This window comes from Apiospora marii (genome assembly GCF_038362585.1).
Source record: "Apiospora marii strain CBS 49790 chromosome Unknown utg000011l_segment0_segment0, whole genome shotgun sequence".
Taxonomy (NCBI): domain Eukaryota; kingdom Fungi; phylum Ascomycota; class Sordariomycetes; order Amphisphaeriales; family Apiosporaceae; genus Apiospora; species Apiospora marii.
Genome location: NW_027117382.1, coordinates 3,363,245 through 3,377,934, shown reverse-complemented (window position 1 = coordinate 3,377,934; position 14,690 = coordinate 3,363,245). Strand labels below are relative to the sequence as shown.

Sequence of the window (14,690 nt, the reverse complement as noted above, 5' to 3'; positions counted from 1 at the left end):
TTTTATCGTTATAATCGCCTCGTTATTTAATAATTAATATATCGACTTCTTTATTATTTATATTAATAATATTTTAAGAAACGAAGTAATATTTATATATTATAAACGTTAAAGGTTAAGGTTCGTTTCTAATATAAATATTATTAACCCTATTAAAATCGATATATTCTTAAATACTTTAATTATAAACGCTTTTTAAAAGTATATTATATTAATTAATTTGATCTTACTTAATCTTAAACTTAATAATAACGATTTTAATTAAAGGTTTAAATATTATAAAAAATAAAGATAAAAAAATAGATTTAAAAGTACTCTTTTTTATATAGGATTTAATAAATTAAACTTCTTAAATAACTTAATATATTTATAATATTAAAAACGTTAAATTTATAACTATTATATAAAAGAGAATATATAATAATATATAAAATACTATTTAAAAGAAAAGAATTTATAAAAGAAAGTAATAATATTATATTATTTATATATATATAAAGGAGATATCTAATTAAGCGCGCTAACCTGTATAAGGCTCGTACCCTTGTTACTGCAACAAAAAGGGAATATTAGGATAGAATCAACGGCCAGGTTGATCTGAAAACCATTTCATATCTCATCCTTGAGTCAGGATCTCTCTACTACGATCCAATCAAGCAAAAGCCTTCTTCAGCGACGACTTGACCACCGCATAGCACTCCTGAGCCCAAACTACCGGAGCTGACGACGACCTCCCCGCCATTTGGGCGGTTTCTCTGCCTTCCAACTCTTCTACGTGCCCCACCAACTTGAACCGCTGCGTCTTGCCGCTGGCCGTCCGCGGGATGGCGTCGACAAACACCACACCCCCCTCGAGGCGCTTGTAGCTTGCCAACCGGTCGGCCACCAGCCCGTAGACCTCGTACCCCAGCGCGGACTTCTTCTTCCTCCAGTACAGGGAAGAGAAGGAGGCCAGCCAGCCGCCATCTCCTCTCTCCTTTCGCACAATGTAGGCGCGCGGCACTTCGGTCGTGCCGTCGTCGGACCGCACGCCCACGACGGCGCAGTCGCGGACGTCGGGGTGCTGCAGAATCATGGCTTCGATCTCGGCTGGTGCGACCTGCCATCTGGAGGTTTTGGGTAGAACTTGTATTAGTGACGCCGTCATCAGAGTAGACGATGTGGTTCCGCCCCAAGGACTAGGCACTTACCCCTTGGTCTTGATTAGCTCCTTGGTCCGGCCCACCACATACACCTTGCCGTCCACAACCCGTACCAAGTCGCCTGTAGGGAACCACTCCCCACCCGCGTCCTGTGGAGACGCCGTGCCCTTGTACCCCATCATCACGTTAGGCGACCGCACGAACAGCTCCGCGGGCACCTGATCCCCGACCCCCACTTCGATCCCGCTATCGCGACCCACAAGCTTGATCTCGTAATTCTCCAGCATCCGCCCCACGGCAGCCGGATCCGCGTCCGCATCCCCGTACCGAAAGAAGCACGCGGCGCCGACCTCGGTCATGCCCCAGACCTGGGACAGCGTCGCGGCAGGGTGCAGGGCCGCCCCCTGAAACCGGCGCAGCGCGTCGGCGTCAATGGGCGCACCGCCGACCCCGGCCCAGCGCACCGTTTCGAACAGCTCCCGCACGGGCAGCGAGGCGGGGGCCTTGTTCAGCATGTGCACGATGGGCGGGGTCAGGTAGGCCTCGGTGGCGCCGTAGCGGGCGAGGTTGCGGACGTAGGCCTCCAGGCGGAAGCGCGGCATGACGTAGGCGGGCTCGCCGTAGCGCAGCGGGAAGCCGATCAGCCAGGCGGCGCCGAAGACGTGGAAGCAGGGCAGGCAGAGGACGCGGACGACGGGGTGGTAGGGGACCTGCTGGTAGAGGGAGAGGTGCTGCATGATGAGGTTGTGGTGCGACAGGACGGCCAGCTTGGGGAGGCCGCTGGTGCCCGAGGTGGGGTAGTAGATGGCCGGGGTCTCCTTGGGCGCCTGCTCCGAGTCTAGGGTGAGCCAGTCGGACTCGCCATGGCGGAGCAGGTCGGTGAAGCGGCTTGAGGCTTGGGTACTGCCCGATTGGAGGCCACCGTCGACGACATCAACCTGAGAGGGCATGTTGGTGATGAAGTCCAGTGGTGCGTCTAGATCGTCCAGGAGAAAGATACGGTCGGTCGAAATCTCATTCGCGTTGGCCACTCTCAACACCGTGGGCAACGAGTCCGGAGTGGCGACGATCAACGTGGCTTCCGACTGGCGCAAGACGTGGTCCAGCTCTTCGTCCTTCCAGGCGGGATTCACGCCGCATGCTACGCCTCCAGCGCCAATGATTCCGTACAGGAGCGCTGCATACAGATACTACGACCCATCAAAGATATCCTGTCAAGAAGAAATTGAAGAACAACGGAGGAGATGCGAGACGTACGTTATTAGCGACTGAGAGCAAAACCCGGTCGCCTTTTTCCAACCCCGAGGCCTTGAGTCCGCTAGCCAATTTCCGCACCAGCGACCGGGTCTGGGCGTAGTTGAGGGATCGCCCGGGGTCTTGGGCGTCGATGAAGAGGGGCTTGTCTGGTGGGTAGTCCCTCTGAGCCTCAAAGGCAAACGACACGAAGTCGACCGCGCCAAGTCTATCAAACTTGGAGTTCGCCATCTTCACGGCGAAGTCTATGTGTCTTTCGGAAACAAGTGACAAGGTAGCGCATCAAAAAAAGGAATATGAGTTCGTTTCCATGGATCATTACTGTTTACTTCTTTATGTGTGGGCCTCTCTGTCTCACCCATCCCGACAAGCTGTTCTTGCTTGCAATCACTAGATGGCTCAATAGTAGTATTGAAATGCCTTTGCCGAACTTTACGAGTTCCGGTATATGGTATTTGGAATAGATTCTGAATCATGTATGACTTACGGGTCCAATATGATTGCTGGACCCGACAACAACGTTTCGTTCTGGGTGGGCTCATGATCAACGTACAACCCAATACGAAGAGACCGTAGGCCACGAGACTGGCACTGATTTGTTGTCTGCACAAGTAACCGGGCGCGTGGGTGGCATGATGGACACGTCTTAGTGGTGGCCATGAGACTTGGTCGGGATCTGTCTCACTCGTTGTCCTTCAGCCGTGAGCTTAATCTTCGTGCCCCGAGTGCCGACCCCTATTTTCAATCCTGGCAAAATGACAAGGCCTCTTTGTTTCCATCATGGTTTCTTCTTTTCCCCTTCTATCCCATATTTTGACCACAGTTGCGAGTCGGCCCAAATGACAGTTGCTGCCCATGCCGATTCGGCCATGTCTCTGGCTAGACCACCTTCACCAGGCCATGTAAAAGCTTGGACTGTCGAGTCTGTGGGAGACTGCCCAGCCCCAGACTCTACCGGATTCAAAGCACCGCCTTCGTCGTTGGCTTCGAGTTTCTCCTGGAGTTTCATTCGGTACCGAATGCTGAACACCTACCGGCGGCTCTTCTCGCTCGTGTTCATCGCAAATGTCGCCGTTTTCGTCGCCGTGGCCGTGCGCGGCCCCAGCCCCTCGACTCTTATCGATGCTGTGGCAGCCAACCTTCTCGCCTCCGGCCTCGCCCGCCAACCACTCGTGGTCAACCTGCTATTCCGCACGTTGTGCATGATCCCCCAATCAGCACCGCTCCGCCTCCGCCGCCTCGCCTGCAAGATCTTCCACCTGGGCGGGGTCCACAGCGGCTGCGGCGTCGCTGCCTTTGTGTGGTACATCGGCTTCGTCGCCTACTACACCAGGGACGACTTCGTGCCCTCCTCCCCGACGTCCGTCGCCGTCCTGGTCATCGCCTACGCGGTGCTGGTCCTGCTCGCGTGCATGATCGCCGTGGCCTACCCGCAGTTCCGCATCGTGCGGCACGACTGGTTCGAGCTCACGCACCGTTTCTCATCCTGGGCAACGATGCTGCTCGTCTGGGCCCTGGTGCTGACCATGGCCGCGGCGGACGAGGAGACGCAGCCCATGGGCATGTTCCTGGCGATCTCGCCCGCCTTCTGGATGCTGCTGGTAACGACGGCGGCCATCATCCACCCCTGGCTCCTCCTGCGCCGCATCGAAGTGGTCCCGGAACCCCTATCGAAACACGCCATCCGCCTCCACTTCACCCACACCTCCGTCGCCTTCGGCCAGGGCCTGTCCGTCTCGCAGCACCCTTTGCGGGACTGGCACAGCTTCGCCGCCTTCCCCAACCGCCACGACAGCCCGGCCACCCGATTCTCCCTGCTCGTGTCGCGGGCCGGCGACTGGACCGCCGCCGCCATCGCGCAGCCCCCGCGCCGGCTCTGGACGCGCGGCGTGCCCCTCCACGGCTTCGGCTACGTCCTGCGGCTGTTCCCGCGCGTCGTGCTCGTGACGACGGGCTCGGGCATCGGGCCCTGCCTGTCGTTCCTCGCGGACGAGCAGCGGCGGCCCGCCATGCGCGTGCTGTGGCAGACGCGGGACCCGGCCGCCACGTACGGGGCGCGCGTCCTCGGGCTGGTCAGGAGGATGGACCCGGAGCCCGTGGTGATCGATACGTCGGACGGTGGGGGAGGCGGGACTTGCTGCCCATTGCGGTGCGGCTGTATCGCGAGTTCGAGGCCGAGGCGGTGGGGGTTATCAGCAACGGGACGCTGACTAAGAAGTTGGTCTACGAGCTGGAGAGTCAGGGGATACCTGCGTACGGACCCATTTTCGACAGTTGAGCCGTTATTGCCCTTTTGGTCTTGTTTGTTGTCTGTCGCGATGCACGTCGGATACCGGATCATGGATATTATTAGAAGTTATCCACCCTCTTCTCCTTTGTGGGTTTGCTAGGTGCAGTCTCTCTAGGTACTAGCTCGCTTTATTTGGTCCCATGGGGTTCGGCGTTTAGAGGAGGGAGGCAGGAGGCACTGTCTGCATTACACCGTCACTTGCTGAGGCGCATGTATTTTCTGGTCAACAATCCCGCATTCGCTTGATGAATAGCATGTGATAGCCTGCGCCTCGAGGGTTTCGTAATGTCGTCCTGATTGAGTTTCCTCGTCAATAACGCCCGTCAGCCCGTCTGAATTGCTTGGTTATTCTTAGGTGACAATGACGATGACGCGCAGGGGTCCGATCTATGACGGCACCACTAGCCCGGTAGCCAATCAGTGCTACGGGTACGCTGCCATGCCTACCCCCTGGGGCCGATCCGCGCGGCGCTAGCATCGTCACCCAAAGGGTCTTAAAACCGCTGTCGTGGTACAGCAATCCGGAAACCAAGAGCTGGGGGGGTTGCATAACCCATAACCAGCGAGCAACAACTAGATTCATCCGACAAAATAAAAAGAAAAGTCCGACGACAACGCGCCCCTGAATGAAATGCAGCAGTGCGAGTCAACCACCCTGAACGGACCGTCCGGGCGCCTGGAAGTGCTGTACAGCTTGCCCAGCGACGTGTTAGAGTCAAATGCGGCGGGCCTGAAACCGCCCCTGCTGTTCATCCACGGTACCTTCTGCTCGGCGCACGATTTCGCAAACTTCCTCCCCTACCTGGCGCAACACGGCTACCCGGCCTACGCCCTGTCGCTGCGCGGCCATGGCGCGTCGCAAAAGCAGAGGTGGCTGCGCAAGATGTTCTTCACCAACCTGCACAGCTGGGCCGCCGACGTGCGCTGCGTCCTGGCGCACATGACGAGAGAGGCCGCCGCCTCGCGCATGTCGGTTTCCTCGTCGTCTCCAACAGCCTCCTCGGCTTCCTCCGCATCATCAGCATCCATGGACTCGGCGCCCGCATCAATCAACTCCTCCACATCCACGTGCAATCGGTCGCCGCGGCCACCGCCCGTCCTCGTCGGCCACTCCCTCGGCGGCGGCGTCCTGCAATGGATGCTGTCCTCGGGCGCCATCGGCCGCCACCACGACCAAGTGCCGACCGAGATCTCGGGCCTCGTGCTGCTGGGGTCCATGCCCCTGAGCGGCAGCGGGCGCGAGGTCCTGGCCAACTGGGAGCGGGCCGAGGCATCGCGCGGGGCCTTGCGCCGGCCCTTTATGCTCAGCGAGCGGTGCCTCGTCCGGACTCGCACGCAGGCGCGCGCCGCCTTCTTCAGCGACGAGACCGAGGACGCCGTGGTCGAGCACTGGCTCCGGACTTGCAAGACGAAGCACGAGAGCGCGATGGCGGGCATGTCGGTGCTGTGGCCGTTTGGGGAGGCGGCCAAGGTTTTGGGGAGTTTGTCTGGGATCGGCTCGCGCGGGGATGGGAGTGCCGGGTACGGGAGGAAGGTCCTCTGCGTTGCTGGCTCGGCGGATAGGCTGATCCCTCCCGCCATGGTCTTGTCCAATGCCTACGCGTACGCCGCTGCGGTCAAGGAGGCAGGTGAGGGCCTGGAGACGTGTCGCATGTGGACTGTTCGGGGTGCGGGTCATCATCTCATGATGGACGCGCATTGGCAGGAGTGCGCGGATGGCGTTCTGAGGTGGCTCGAAGGGGAGGAACTTCCCATGCCGTGATGATGATGTGGGAAATGGGAAGCATTTATGATGTTGACAATTAAGCGTATGCTTAGCGTGGGTATTGGTGTTTTGGAGTTATTACATTAGGTTTTACACATGGTCATATATCTTGGGTAGACCATAGAGTGTTTAGGTGCCTCAATCTCAACACGATGATACCAGCGGCCGGCTTCCTCCCATCCACCACCCGAGCACCATGAACGCCAACGGTGATGTCATCTTCGCCAGTTTTGTTAACGCCATCCCGATTTTCCTCCGCCTCTCACCCCTTCCCTGTGCAATTATCCAAGCCGTCTCGTTGACATGCGGGAATTGCCCTGCCGGGATGTCCTTGCCCAAAAACTTGGCCAAAGGCTCCCACCCGTCGCCCATGCGGTACTCAAGGAGCCTTTCAGGCGGAACCATCCGTCGCACCAGCTCGTGGTGCTCGTCGTACCGCCTCCTCGCATTCCGCCGCGCATCGCGGTGGTTGTCCGCCTCGAGCCAGCCCTCGAACACGGCCTTCAAGCCGCCCGCCATATGGCCCCCGCAGAGGGGGTCTAAGATGTACCGGCGCAGGGGGTAGTCCCACGCGTAGGTGAATTTGAGCAGCGTGTCCTCGACGCTCTTGATCCAGGGGTCGAAGGGCCGGACGATGAGGATGACCTTGGCGTTGGGGTAGGTGGAGATGAGCTGGGGCGCGAAGACCCCCGCGAAGTCGGTCACGGCCTGGAACTGGCCCATCCAGGCGTCCCACTCGGCCTTGGACCACGGGAGCGCGTCGGCGTCGTGGCCAAAGTGCGCGTCGGCCGCGGCCCGCCAGCGCGCCCACTCCTCGTCGGCCGGGTACTTGAGGCCGTGGTGGACGTGGCGGTAGCCCAGCTGCTCGAGGGCTAGCGCCATGGAGAGGGTGCCCGTCCGGGGCAGCCCGACGCAGAGGAGGCCGTGGCCCGAGGCCAGGCTGCCTTGCAGCAGCTCCGGAGGCGGAACAGGAGCATGTTCCATGGTACGTGTCGGTAGAGAGAGGACGGCGGGCTTGGCATCGGAACCGAAGCGGCCAGGTATTAAAAAGGAAGGATTAAAGAACGGTATAGAAAGAAAGCATCGAAGGAGAGGATAGATAGACTGAGTCGGAGAAGGAGCATAAAGGGGGTTTTCCCCATGGTCTATTATAGCAGGCATCATATTGGTTTACTAATCTTCTTCATCGTTATTAGTTCTCCATATCGCGATGTATCGACTTGTATGGTACCTCCTCCTCTTAGTGTTGTCGTTCGTTGGTCTTTCCCTGCCGTGTCTCATAGACGAACGGATCTCAAAGTACATCCCCTATACAAAGCGTCAGAACTCAAAAGCCCTGGAGACATGTATCTCTTCAACAGATTGCAAAGTCCACTTTCACGTGGCTACATGCAAGTCCAGGATCGTTCTATCGATCAATGTCGTAGATAGACACGAACTAGCAGGCGTTGTCACTCGGACGGGCAATCAGACTGAGATATGGGTGATCACACCGGTTGTGGCGAGGTCCGACCTGTTCGCAATGTGGTACCAGAATGTTTGATACTTGGTCTGCTTGGACCAGTGACAATCTAACTTGTGTTATGTACTGGCGCCATGTTTCTATGTCCTGGTTCAGAGCGGCCGCATCCGCACCAACTGTGCACAATGCGATGATCAAGGGGGGCAGCTAAACAGGTTTTGCTTAGGTCTCACTGGCTCTCATCATACTCTTACGATATCACCGAATCATCATGTATAAATGATTTTCCATAAGAGACCAAACCGAATTTACCCGATTGTGCGTGGGTGGGTGGTTGCTTGGCTTCACGCGTGGGCTGCATATGCACAATGAAGCGTAACCAGGTACGTGGAAGAGCAATCTTGAGCATATCGTACCTTTGCATGCATAACGATAACAAGAACTCGTGATTGGCTGGGTTTGGTACTCCGGACAGAGGTCCGATCTTCCCAACCATGGCATTGTGGAATTGCATGCAATAGGATAGGCATTAGCCATCCACTAATCCACTAATTCACCTGCAGTCCAAAGTCTTCTCCTACATATGAGACAGCCACTACAGGCAGATCGCGAGACATGATGGGGGAGATATTCACGAACGCGTTTATCGAGGTCCGTGATGGAAGCCTCGAAAGCGGACACACAGACTACCGAGACGAGGTACTTCTCAAGCGATAGCCATTAAAACGTGTTGATAGAAGCCTAGGCCGCTGCCAAATGAACATGACGCATCTTCGGCTATCGCAATTAGCCTCCCCCGGACTTTTACCTCCCTGCAACGCATCCACCCGTGATATCTACTCGTCGACATTGTTTCCTACAGGCGGACCGACCCGGATTGATCATCAAATGATGCAATATCATCTGTGCAGTGAAGAATAATGAAGTAGAGCTCCACAGCTACGGATATCGGGAAGTTGCGCTTTGTCCCCTTTTCCAACCCCCTTTCTGCCTCCCACCACATCATCGCGGCACAGCGCCAACCTCACCAACCATCTTCGGCAATTCTGGTTCCGCGCCAACTTTTTAACCTTTTATGATGCTTGAAAAAATCCATGGTTTGCTTAGTATTCAGCAAAGCCACATGGCTTGCCTGGCTTTGCCCCCAGACAGCTTGGATATATATCGGTCTTGGCGCACCCGTTTTTCGCACTCAATTCAAGGCGATTCGCATCTGTCCTACTACGATGATCTTATCGAAAGAAATTGCTTTGTTCCATGGGCGTGTAGCTAATGTTTTCCTCTTCCGGGAAATACCTCTCTCTTCGTCCTACTGCCCCCAAAGCACCCAATCCACAGTAACACGTACCGAAATTCATTTTATTGCCCAACGTATCTGTCGAGACGCGTATATATCAAAGTACAGTCTGTCCTCTTGTCGATCCTAGTGGTCCCGCTATTTTGTACTCTGATGTATTCCCTTTCGTATACATATCTCTCTTCTACTTGTTGATGCCTTATTCAACCACTTTCACTGAACTCCTTTGAGCTCTGACCATATCTTACGAGATGAGGTGGCGCCCTGTGCCGTGTAGATCTAGACCAAACTCTTTTCTTGGACTGGATCGGACTTTTAGTGGCACATGGTTGATGAGCGTCCTCAATATCATCAAACCTGCCAAGGTGCCCTCTACCTTCTGCCCGGATTCGTAGGACAGTTGAAGAGCCCATATCTACATGACTTGGTTGAAGAGATGAGCATAACGGTTTGAGGATATAGACTAGCACCCGAAGAGGCCTTTCTTGCTGCACAGTGGTTCAAGGCAAATATGTTCATGCGACTCTCGAACCTCGTTTGTTTCGCTTCCATGCCCGGATGTTGTACCTTACCTCAGGTATCAGTGGGTTGATTCTCACGATCGAATCTTGCCCGTGCCACCATCCAAGTACCTTCAGTACATGTGTGAGTAGGTAGGGTCCACCTAACCATAGCTGCATCTATCTTGCAACCTCTGGCAACTGGAGAGACGTTGATGCATCCGGGGCCACTCGAAAACCCTCGCATTGGGCGATTTGCTCATCCCCTAACAGGAACGCATGAGTACATTCAGCCGGTCAATTCTCATTATCCTTCAACTAAAACTAAAGTGTATGTCAGTACTACGAATCAGTAAGTGACTCGTCGGTGGATTTGTCTAAATCAGATTTGGACTAACCCAGATTTCCGAACTTTGTGGTTTCGAACCAGCAACGTGGGGCCGCCGAAGTCAGGCAATGGGCCGGGCCCGGTCCAACACTTTCTGTTGACCGAAATCTGATATTGGAAATTGATACATATCCAAAACGATGGTAGGTTACAATGCTGACTTTGGGGTTGGGCAACAGATCGGATACCAGAATACTGTGTGACAATATGGCGTCTTTCTTGTTTCTCGAGATTCTTTTTAATTATCCGCCAGAGAGTTAACAGCGTGCTTCTCAATTGTCTCATAGTGTTTTATTTTTCGCTCTTTTTGTTCGTATTGGGCTTATCATTGAGTCTCTATCAACGTTCATATGATCTGACGTTTTCTTTGCAGTGGAGTTTGGCTCCGCTGGGTAATGAATACCTAGGAACGACCTTTACGGCGCGTCCGTATCTGTTGCTAACCAACGAGAAGCTGGGGACCCTGGTACGGAAACGGGGCTAGGGCTGCAACTACACTTCGCATTTTAGCACCAAGAAAGTCCGTTCTGAAAGTAGGGAAACACATTTCCAGACTTGGCAGGGTTCCGTCGCCCCGATCTGGGCTGGCCTTTTCCCCTTCTGTCATCAGAATACCGGTGAAAGCCTTGGGATGGGGGAGTGGATTCTTCTCGGGGGGAGCTGAGGCGAGGCCCCCCTGTTTTCCGGCGAGAAGACCAATCGGTGTCTACTAGAGGGGCGTCACTTGCTGCGATAGGCCGCAGTGCTTAAGTGGCCATGTAAGAAAACGCACTATCTTCTCGGCATCTTTGGATAGGTTGTAAAATTAGCAAAACCCACTCACGATTGCTGGCATCCACTAATAGCAGCCGGGATGCAAGCCATGATGCAAGCCTAAACCCAACCACCTGTTTGGAACAGTTTGGAGATGTTATGGCTCGCCCTCTAAACGATACCAGACACACCCGAATTGTGCTGTTCGATTAGCGATGTTTTGAGTTGGCGTCCTGCAGCAGATACAGTTCAGCGTACCGGGTCTCTCCGCACCTGGGTAGGTGTGCCGTCGCAGTAGCAGCCTCGCCCTGCGTCTTTGGCAGAGTTTCCGGGGCTAGTGGCAGCGGATATTCGGACGACCTGAGCCGCTGTGCTTGCCTACGACTCGAATCAGAGCATTGAGGTCGGCACCTGTGGTTCATAGAATCTTTCTAGTCATCACCTGGCGTTTGGGGCTGGCGAAGGGCCTCCACGCTCAAAATATGACTAGCGTGCGCCGACTCGCACTAGCCACGCCGACTTTTCGTTTTTTTCTGCCCGAGCAGATTTTCCAACCGGCGCGCACGTCCGAACCGGGACGCAAAGCCGCGACGGGCCCCACCATGCCAAGCGTTCCACACATGTTAGTGGTGACGGCATACGTTGATTGGTGGCGCTATTGAAAAGGGGGGACGAATCAATAGGTCGTGGCCTACATGGATCTTTGCAGCAATGAGTCTTCAATCTGGCAGGTATAAGTACGGCCCGCTGTTGTTCGTTTTGGGATGACTGAATTGCAAGAAGATTCAACGAAGCCAAATCTTTCGAACATGATATTTTCACCTGTCGATTGCAACATGGCAAAACCACCCACCGACCCAAACCTCGCCCCCGAGCCTCCCGAGTGGCCGCTGCAACGCGAGGCCTCGGCAAAGTCGTATACGTACGAAAATGAGCGAGGATGGAGGCGATACCGCATGCTGAGGCCTTGCCGCGGCATGTACCACGATGTCCGCCGACGGCTGCCGTACTACTGGAGTGACATTGTGGATGCCTTCACCTATCGCACCATCGCCAGCACGATCCGCATGTACTTCGTCAAGTAAGTCCCATCCATACAAATGTCCCCAGTGTTGCACCGCTCAAACTAGCCCTTGCCTTGCATGCTGACACCCCAGTGCAGTCTACTCCCAGCTGTCGCGTATACTTTGGATATGTACCGGAGGACAGGCGAGTTCTTTGGCATCACCGAAGCCCTTTTCTCCTCGGCCTTGGCTGCTATGGTCTTCAGCATCCTCGGCGTCCAGCCATTGACCATTGTCGGGATTACGGGGTTAATCTCCCTCTTCAACTACACCATTTATGACATCATCTCACTGTACGACGTGTCTCTCTACCCGAGCTTCATGGCTTGGACCGGCATATGGGCTGCTGTCTTTCATTGGGCCATCGCCGTCTTCAACCTCTGTGATTACATGCGTTATGTTACAGACTTCTCCAGCGAAAGCTTTGGGATGTACGTGGGCATCATCTACATGAGTAAGTGATAGACTGGATCATGTCTCAGACTTGCGACAACTGACAGTGCCTTCCAGTCAAGGGAGTGGAAGAACTCGTCTACGAGTTCGAGCAACATGGAGCCACCGCGGGTTACTTGAGCTGCATCATTGCTATCCTCTATTTCGCTTCCATTTACTCGCTAGAAAAGCTGGGCCAAAGCACTGTTTGGAAACCATGGTTCCGTGGCATTCTGGCAGATTATGCCTACGTGGTAAGTGTCCAAGATGTCATACTGTTCCAGGCTTCGTACTTATATATCTACCTATCTAGTTCGCTACGCTATTTTGGGTCGGATTTTCGCATATTCCCGGAAGACTCAAAGACGCCGACATCTCCAAGGTGCCCGTCACAGAGGCCTTTCGCCCGACCCAACCACGCGGCTGGTTACTCGACTTTTGGACACTTCCGGTTAAGTGGGTGTTTGTGGCGCTGCCTTTTGGATTATTGCTCATGCTTTTATTTTACTACGATCATGTCAGTTCCTCTTGCCCCCTCCCTCTGGAATCCATGGCTGACTTCTCAATATGCAGAACGTCAGCAGCATCACAGCCCAAGCCCGCCAATTCCCGCTCAAGAAGCCCGGCGGCTTCCACTGGGACTTCTTCCTGCTGGGGTGCACGACCTTCGTGGCCGGGATCCTGGGCCTGCCGATGCCCAACGGCCTGGTGCCCCAGGCGCCCGTGCACACTGACTCCCTCACGCAGTACGAGACGGAGCTGAAGATCATCTCCACCGCCGAGGGGGCGGGGACCGAGATACGCCGCCCGGTCGTGAAGGCGACCGCGGTGGTGGAGCAGCGGGTCTCCCACTTCCTGATGGGCCTCGCGCTGATCGGGACCATGACCGGGCCGCTGCTCACGGTGCTGCATACCATGCCGTCCGCATTGTTCGCGGGTGTTTTCTTCGTCGTTGGTGTAAGTGCCATGCTCAATCTCCCAATTCTTCCTATCGGTGGCTTCGTTCAGGGGGTCCACAGAGTGCTGATTGTCAAACACATAGTGGGGCTCCATCGAGTCCAACAGCATCGTCCACCGGCTCGTCTTCCTCATGTCGGAGCACCGCTTCATCCAGCGCGACGAGCCGCTGCTCCGCGTGCGCCCGCGCGCCATCGGGCTCTTCATCGGCCTGCAGGCCGCCGGCGTCGCGGCCACGGTCGCCATCTCGCAGACCATCGCGGCCGTCGGGTTCCCGGTGCTCATCATCCTGCTGATCCCGCTGCGGACGCACGTCATGCCCCGGTGGTTCCTCCTGTCGGAGCTGGAGGTGCTCGACGACTTCACCTGCACCAACAGGCAGGTCCTGGCCAGCCTGGGCGGCGCGCCGGCGCTGCCCGAGCACTCCAAGGAGGAGGATTGGGGTCTCGAGCGCCGGAGGTCGGAACAGAGGTTTGGGTTGCACCGGCAGAGAGCTGGGAGTCTTAAGCGGTAAAGAACTGGGAGGTTAGGGCTACCAGTACGGGGATGGCAATGCCTGTTCATGATCATGGCTTATGTATGCCCGTTATGCCTTATTAGCGAAGCCCAAAACCCGAGGTTACGGGAGGGATTCTAGAGTGGGTCGCGCGCCCACTTCAACCCCAGATCAGGGCGTCTGGCACATACACAGGGGAGGATGGAAATGCTGTGGAAACCAGCGAATAAGTGAAAAGGGGTTGTATCTAATGGAACTCAGAGTAAATCAGGTCATCTAATGATGCGAAAGCAGAAGACATGCGATAATACGTGTAGCGGTCAGACGACTCCTTCAAACTGAGTGACACCCTTCAAGTTCCTCTTCGTGGTCGTGGGGTTGATATGCATGCTTGAATCAGGCACTTGCGATGTTGCATCCCTAACCGTTGGTCTTTTTAGCCGGATGGAGCCGATGGTAGGTCGGTCTTGGCGCTATTCTATTCTGGGCTGCGGGTAAAAGCCCACCTACCGCTCGCTGCCCCTTGGTTTCTGCCTTGGTGTCGGCACCAGCCCGCCTTTTATTACCGTTTCGGAAAAGACCAAAGCTCTCGACTGCGCGCCGGGTTACTCAACTTCAGATCGGCATTGGCGACCCCACTGGAGGATGGGCGGAGGGCAACGTCACCCCGACACCAGAGTTCTGACCAGAGATGGGACGGGTCCCACGATAACGCTGATCGACCTGCTGGCACGTTGTCGGCCGGTCCCAGCGGTCCCTTCCGTAAGCCAATCAAAGGAGGATCGCCCTTGTGTCGAATAAATGAGGAGATCCCACGTGCATTCTGCGTCTTACTACGCCGGCCCGCAACTCTTTTCCTGGAGAGGAGAGAGGGCAGGAGCGGGGCGTTC

General features: G+C 55.2%; 5 protein-coding genes across 5 annotated transcripts; 3 read left to right on the top strand and 2 right to left on the bottom strand.

Annotated features, from left to right (window-relative positions):
* Positions 1-652: 652 nt before the first annotated feature.
* Positions 653-2,627, bottom strand: PG985_014179 (acetyl-CoA synthetase-like protein; the record flags this gene model as incomplete). The annotated part of the gene is made up of 3 exons (XM_066833945.1): positions 653-1,106; positions 1,191-2,332; positions 2,400-2,627. The coding sequence occupies 3 exons, from the start codon at positions 2,625-2,627 to the stop codon at positions 653-655; spliced, it is 1,824 nt and encodes a 607-aa protein (XP_066678685.1).
* A 788-nt stretch (positions 2,628-3,415) lies between these two features.
* On the top strand, positions 3,416-4,606 carry PG985_014178 (uncharacterized protein; the record flags this gene model as incomplete). The annotated part of the gene is made up of 1 exon (XM_066833944.1): positions 3,416-4,606. One exon carries the CDS (start codon positions 3,416-3,418, stop codon positions 4,604-4,606), a length of 1,191 nt encoding a protein of 396 aa, XP_066678684.1.
* A 711-nt stretch (positions 4,607-5,317) lies between these two features.
* PG985_014177 (uncharacterized protein) lies at positions 5,318-6,448 on the top strand (the record flags this gene model as incomplete). The annotated part of the gene is made up of 1 exon (XM_066833943.1): positions 5,318-6,448. The coding sequence occupies one exon, from the start codon at positions 5,318-5,320 to the stop codon at positions 6,446-6,448; it is 1,131 nt and encodes a 376-aa protein (XP_066678683.1).
* A 147-nt stretch (positions 6,449-6,595) lies between these two features.
* PG985_014176 (uncharacterized protein) lies at positions 6,596-7,435 on the bottom strand (the record flags this gene model as incomplete). Its single annotated transcript, XM_066833942.1, has 1 exon — positions 6,596-7,435. The coding sequence occupies one exon, from the start codon at positions 7,433-7,435 to the stop codon at positions 6,596-6,598; it is 840 nt and encodes a 279-aa protein (XP_066678682.1).
* A 4,252-nt stretch (positions 7,436-11,687) lies between these two features.
* On the top strand, positions 11,688-13,818 carry PG985_014175 (Hco3- transporter family protein; the record flags this gene model as incomplete). Its single annotated transcript, XM_066833941.1, has 6 exons — positions 11,688-11,932; positions 12,014-12,369; positions 12,426-12,601; positions 12,661-12,864; positions 12,921-13,304; positions 13,390-13,818. 6 exons carry the CDS (start codon positions 11,688-11,690, stop codon positions 13,816-13,818), a joined length of 1,794 nt encoding a protein of 597 aa, XP_066678681.1.
* Between the last annotated feature and the right edge of the window lie 872 nt (positions 13,819-14,690).